Below are 6,755 nucleotides of genomic sequence, written 5' to 3' on the forward strand. Positions count from 1 at the left end.
TAAATAAATAAATAGTTACTTTTTTATATTCCGTTAGTCGATGTCTGACACGATATTTTTACATATCGATATTTCAAACTCAATATTCAATTCCCTTGCCGCGTTGGCTGGTGCCAAGACTGGAGCAGTAATCCTTTGAGGGTGCCCCAGATGTGAGACGTATTCCTCACTACCATATATAGGCACAGCGGCGGCAATATGTTAGGATGTTGAAATGTACCAATGTGTTCTATGCAGCTGAAGAAGAACGGGGCAAAGGGCGCAGCGTCCCCATTACTGGTTTGAACTTAAGGTGCCTCGTTTAAATGGTACTAGGGCGTATATAATGCACTTACAGACCTCCAAGAATTAATACCAAGCTCCCTCTGATTCAGAGTAAATGAGAGGTGCACACATGGAGAATAAACCTGAGATTTTTACTGTAGAAACTCAACCGATTTTGTAGCCTATAACGTGGGAAAACAGGTGCTTTATAGCCAGTAGGTTTGTGAATGTGGCATTTCTAAATGTGTGTCTGGGGAGAGCGCAATCGCATATGAACTCGTGGGTGATTCTGAAATGGCACCTGTGCGCGAGGGTCTTTCACGTTTATTGGCTGTGACTTGTAGGAGAAAGTTTTCAAGCAGAGAATCTGAACAGGGGAGTACTGTGCCATTATACGTTTAAGAGGTATGCGATTTGTTCTCTTGGAGACACGTTTAAGGTCATGTGTTAGGTTCACCAGCCGGCAAAATGACCTCAGAACAAACCTGTTAGGTGTTCTAGTGTCCAAAACCAACTATGATATAGATATATATATACACACACACACACAGCTTTGTATTGTTCAATACAGTCTTGCCACTCAATAAAATAAACCTTAACTAAATAATATGCCATCGTTTTTATTTTATCTTTGATCACTTCGAAAAATATAGAAAATAATATATATATTTATATATACTTCTTTCACACAACTGGAATGTAAAATGGAGACGTCGGCCACACAGTTTACAGTGAACACACAATAATAAAATAAGGTATACACTGATAGAATGCCCTTATATAATATATAACGTACAAAAATAACTCTATTTTCAAATGTACAAAAAAACTTTTCGACAACACATTGAAACAGTAGCATTTAAATATTGGTAGTTTCCTCATAATACAGACAATAACATATATTGCACTTTTTCAGTAGACGTTCAAGTATAAAGTCGTCCTCCAGGGACTACCGAATATAGTTCGATTGTCAGATGGCTGCGCTGCCAATCAGGTGATAAAGTTTAGTACCACCCAGAGTCCAGTGGCTGAAGTCAGGTGTCCATTCCTACATTTCAGATAAAGTCGTTGAGTATACTTCTTGCACACCTGACCTGAGCACCCATTGGTGGAAACTCTAGTTGATTCCAGATGCACCTCGAAGCTGATTTCTATTGTCATTCATGTATTTGGAGGTCTGCTTCAGTTGCCAGTTCTAATTGACCAGTAGAACTTCCATTTTTATTTTTGATTAAGTTGTACAGTCCTACCCAAATGTCCAAAAAGTTATGTGTGTATATACCATTTGGTGAATAAGTGGTTAACCTGGATTTCCACTAGGGAAGCGGTTCGAGAAAGATGTTGATCAAATCACATTCTGAAACGGATCATTTTTTTGAGTGATACTATACTGATGGTGCAAGGAAGTCCTTCTTACTCGGCGATTAGCCAGCGCAGCGTGGGGCTCTGACTTGAGGGTTCAGTCAGCCCCCACAGAGACAGAGGGTTTCCCGCGGGTCTAGGGCCTGCCCAGCCCGGGTTAAAGTACAGACCGTGGCTTTCCCTTTCTAAGTGCTGTAGCTGGTGGGCACCACACTGCCCATCTTCATTCTGCTAAAGACTTGGCGCTCCCACCCATCTGGTGGCGCCATTTCCTCAGTGCTGCGGGCGCTGCTCCTCGTCGCCCCCCGGTGGCCGGTGTGCGGCACTGCTGCTCCCCTGAGGTGCACTCCCGCCGGCTGACGCGCGCGGCGCTGCTGTAGCGCCGACTTGAGGCTGAGCAGTGGCAGCTTCAGCTGCTGATGGCGGCCCCCCGGGGCAGCCACCGCCTCTCCCGCCGCGCCCTCCTGCTGGCTGGGGCCTGGCGCCGGCCCCGGAGGCTCCGGATGAGCTGCGCCCAGGGCCCGGGCAGCCGCGCGGGCGCGGAGCGGCGCCTCCGCCGGCCGTAGCCCATGGAGCTGATCTTGCTGGCGGGCGCCGTGCCGTCCTTGTCCTTGTCGGTGTACTGGAAGATCTGGTGCGCCAGGTTCTGCACCGTGCACGTCCCGAAGCGGCAGCCCACCCGCAGGGACTGCAGGTGCGGGTAGTGGTTCAGGCTCTGCCGGTAGCGCTTGACGCGGAGGTGCGGCTCCGAGCTGCGGACACAAGGGAGGAGGGAGAGGGCGTTAGAGAGGAGCCCACGATCACAGCAGCGTCTGACAGTGCGCCTATCATGCTTTACAGGAAACATACACCTTGCAACTACTGTCTCACCACAGCATCTGAACAGCCTGCACTCGCAGTGATCTCCCGAGCCCAGTCACACATTCAGGCAGTGCACGAACCAAGCCATATCCCCAACTCTCACACCTATAACTTCACGCGCAGCTCAAGCCTTGGGCATCACAGACGCTCGCACACCCGCTAAAACCTCATGCCCGGCCCCTTAACTCCAGTCACATTCACTGTACACGGGGATCCCACACGCACAGTCTCACAAGAAGCAACCCCCGGTGACAACCTATTATTAACAATAGAACACTTCCGAACCTCGTCCACAACCTCACACCGGCCAACCTGCAGACACAACTGTTTGAAAGTCACCTCTCAGCCATTTACAAACCCATGCACGACCACACACTCACGCACATAGCCTTTCACCTGCAGCCACCGCAGGCACAAATATGCTACCTTTCAGCAAGCGTAGTCCACGACACCTCATAAAATACTCCTTACAGTCCTGCAGACTGCACAATCACGACCATCAATGCAGCTGTAAGAGTACGGGCTGCAGACGTGCACTGAAAAGCTGAGGGCAGGTAGTACCGAGCCCTGTCCCGGGCAGTGGGCTTCGCACTATAGCTCTCAGCAAGCAGGCTCGTTCATTTCACACGTCGCATTCACCACAAGGGCACTGTAACCCTCCCCGGCCCGCAGAGGCCGCAGCCTCCGTGTAATCCCTCCAAGTACCTGCTGCCAGCGGTCATCGTGTCCTTCACGTCCTCTGTCCGTATGATAGCAGAGCTCGCCCTCGCATCAGCGGCCCCCTGCTCGCTGGGTTTGACGTCTCGTTTTACTCGAAATAACACTTTCTCTATCCATCTGCAAATGAACACGGCGGAGACAGGGTTAAAGTTCGCTCAGACAGTATTAAAGGCAATATAGAGCCAGTTCACCCAGGTTTTTTTTATGTAGCGCTCACTTCACACTTGTTATTTTTATGTAGCGCTCACTTCACACTTGTAGTCGAACGCAAGCACAGTCACAAACAATATCCACGTTAAAGGTCATGTTTGTTTGTTTGTTTGCCTCGTGACTTTAAAAGAGTTATGGCATTATAGGTGGGAGAGGTGTGGCGCCGCGGCCAGGGCGACTGACGCTGGAATCTGGGGATCAGGGTTCGATCCCCGGCTCCGGCGGCAGGTTAGCCCAGCACCATGCGACTCTGGGCAATAGCTTGCTTAATCTTCCCGACGGCCCCCAGCGCCTAGAGACCTTAACGGGTGATTGTGCGCTATACAAATGTGGATTATTATTATTATTATAGCTGTTAAAACACAATCTCGCAAAGCCATGCATGAACCATGTGATCCAAACCTGTAGGTATACAAACTATTTTTTCTTAAACTCACTTTTTCCTCATGTCAGGCGTAGGGTCCAGTCTCGTTGCATCCGCGCCCAGAAAAGTGACATAGCTCAAGTAGAGAATCACTGCCTGAAGGAGTTGCATGTTGACTGAGACACTGTGGGGAAAACACAATATAATGAGGTTTTAGTAGTCTGCACTTCATCCAACAGACACCAGAGTTCGCCCTGACCTCTGTCCTCTCCCCGTGCTTGCCTCGCATGTTATCACAAAGTCAACAGAGTCGTCCCCCAAGGTCTGCCCTTGTCATTATTTACCGGCTGCGTTGGCTGAAGGCCGCCCGCTGCCGCACGTCCCCTCAGGAGAGCGAGAGTTGTATACATCAGTGCGCACTATCAGCACTTTACAGGAGCTTTGTGGAGATAGTGGGGGACGCCAAACTTCGAAATGGCTACTTTCCTACTCAGCTATTGTATCCCGTTTCTTGGCACCCAAATTTTTATAGAAAAGGATAAAACCACGATTGGCCCTGGATCACACACTGCTGTCAAGTGGAAAAGTCATTACTCAAACCAGGATCTCCTGGCTTTTTTCCACACTTCATTATTGTCATTAGACCAAACCGAAGAAGGTGCAGCATGTATCATGCATAGGCCTGCGGTGCCTCTCATTTTGAGGTTTTCAGTTTAGTCTAACATTTAGTCAATTATGAAATAATGTTCTGCAACGACCCGTCAAAATAGAAACCCTCTTTCAAAATACTGCAATGGAATGTGCAAGATGAACTGTCAATTCCTATCACCTGGGCCTCCTTACAACTGTACAAGCCGAAAGCTACGTGTTGCATCCCAACCTATCACTCAAAACCAAGTTGGGCCGTGGGGGGCACCATATGTGCATCTAATGACCTCAAAACCCATTCCACCTCACACTGGTATACACAATAAAAAATGTAAATTGGCAACAAATATATTTCAAAATGTAAATGCTTCTCTGCTTTTGGGAGCAATACGGGTGCCAAGCCAGTCACTGCCTAATTGCTAATTTAAAGCATTTGAATGCAAATATACTTAAAACTAAGAGACAAAGGTGCAGCACACCTGTCCGTTGTGAGATCCTTACCTGGATGCCGATAAATCCACAGATCCAGTGAGGGTACAATTCCCGGGTCAGAGGAGGGTAGCGCGTGCCCTGTGCTGAGGTTGCTGCTTCTGTATTCAGTGTTTGCAGAAACCACTGGCTAGCACCGGCCGGGGTCGCCCTTTATAGAGCGCGCCGCCAGGGGGCGTGTCGAGCGGGGGGCTGAGTGACAGGCGGGCGCATTCCAGAGGATTGCTGCTGCCTTAGTCACCGCGAAAACTTCGGATCCGGAAACCTGGCGGCGCTGCAGTGGGGTGAGAGCAGCCCCCCTGCACTTGGAGACGGTGTTTACTGGGCTGATAGACAAGGAGTGCTGCACGTTCTCCCAGTGTGTTGTTCTGCGGCTCCCGCAGGGACAGGGTGCAGATGCACCGGCGGACGCTCTCGGTCTCCGCGTGCAGACTCCAGAGCACGGCAGTGTTATATCGCAGTCCTTGTGGGTGCGTACAGGTGTGCTGCAGCGCGGCCACTGAACGCATCAGAACGGCGGGTGGCGCATATAGTGTAGGACCAGTGTGGGGGCAACATGCAGAACGGGTGACCGCATGCTCCCAGGTCTGCCCCCGCAGGGCGCGTGCTTGCCCGCATCTACCGCTGTCTCGCAGTGCGTTACTTCCTCGTAACGTTCTACCCATTCATTACATAATGAGGCCGCCGCGCCTCGCCAGGTAATTAAGTAGGCTAAAAACGTACTCTGGGTAATGCAATTAGGGTTAGTAATTGAGGCATTAGGCACTCTGTGGCTGTTCTGCAGCACACCGGTGCGCGTCAAATGCGTCCCACCTGCGCCTTCGGGGCACGTGGCTGTCCCCTGCAAAGGCTGCCCAGCAGTAGCAGGCTAGCCCACCCTAACCTGATCGGAGGGGTCGGGGTTTACGTGGCCCACGCAGACAAGCGTGCCTCCGGTGAGAAGCACGCCACCACAGGTGTGCCCTGTGTATGGAAAGAGCAGGCATGATGCACAGAGGGCGCTCGCCGGGTGCCCATGTGTGGTGCACTGAGGGCAGCGCAAAGACATGGAATGCGCTACACACGGTGCCGCGAGCCCGCTGCATGGAGCCGCTAGAAACGCACGCGGGGCTTGAGATGAGCTAAACCTTGGCGCGCTTTTCAGGGAGGCAGATTTAGATGTCTGCGACAGAAGATGCTGCTGAGCGCGTGCAGACTCCACCGAGAGCCGCGCGTGCAGAACGAGTTTCAGGGAGATGCGTTCGAAGAGGGCCAGTCCACGCGCACAGCACTTGAACCCTGGTCTCTCTGCTTCACCCCATGCCCCTGGGGCACAGCTACAAAGTCACGGTGACACTTTTGACGCACCGACCAGACCGCACCAACGTTGTTCACAACCAGGCCACGTTAAAAACCACGCTGTACACACCACGCACCACAGACTTGGCAGCCTCTTACTGGAGCAGCTGGGTGCGCTCCGGAGCCTCGTCTGGTGCACGAGGCACTAGAGACATACTACACTAATTAGTACTACCTGCCCATGTCCCCGTGCCTTGCCCAGCAGTGAGGTTGGGTGGCGGAGGAAAAGAGGATTGACAGTCGCCTGACCCCTGCCCGGTAGGCACTAGCTAGGGGCGCAGTAAGTCATTTGGGCAGCTAATTATGAGTATCAGAAAAGGGAACAAAGGGAGAACAAGACAGAAATGTGCTGCGAGAAAGAGGAAGCGAAAAAGCATGAAAACAACAGAGGCGCTTTGAACGAAGAAATGAGAGTAAGGTAAGGTAATGGAGGAAGTGTGAAAGGAAAGCACGGTGAAAGGATGAATGGAAATATGGAAGGAAGCGTGAAAGGAATGAT

At 51.1% G+C, this 6,755-nt stretch overlaps 1 protein-coding gene across 1 annotated transcript; it reads right to left on the reverse strand.

Moving 5' to 3' along the window:
- Positions 1 to 864: 864 nt before the first annotated feature.
- On the reverse strand, positions 865 to 5,573 carry ADM (adrenomedullin). The gene is made up of 4 exons (XM_078680951.1): positions 4,931 to 5,573; positions 3,855 to 3,965; positions 3,193 to 3,324; positions 865 to 2,378 (listed from the first exon to the last, which is right to left on the reverse strand). Exons 2-4 carry the CDS (start codon positions 3,950 to 3,952, stop codon positions 2,036 to 2,038), a joined length of 573 nt encoding a protein of 190 aa, XP_078537077.1. The 5' UTR covers positions 3,953 to 3,965; positions 4,931 to 5,573; the 3' UTR covers positions 865 to 2,035.
- Between the last annotated feature and the right edge of the window lie 1,182 nt (positions 5,574 to 6,755).

This window comes from Lissotriton helveticus, chromosome 3_1 (genome assembly GCF_964261635.1).
Source record: "Lissotriton helveticus chromosome 3_1, aLisHel1.1, whole genome shotgun sequence".
In the NCBI taxonomy this organism is placed as follows: domain Eukaryota; kingdom Metazoa; phylum Chordata; class Amphibia; order Caudata; family Salamandridae; genus Lissotriton; species Lissotriton helveticus.

Coding starts and splice junctions, on each gene's coding strand:
- ADM (XM_078680951.1), bottom strand. CDS start 3,952: ATGCAACTCCTTCAGGCAGTGATTCTCTACTTGAGCTATGTCACTTTT. Junction 3,325..3,854: donor ACGCCTGACATGAGGAAAAA/GTGAGTTTAAGA, acceptor GTTCATTTGCAG/ATGGATAGAGAAAGTGTTAT. Junction 2,379..3,192: donor ACGATGACCGCTGGCAGCAG/GTACTTGGAGGG, acceptor TTGTGTCCGCAG/CTCGGAGCCGCACCTCCGCG.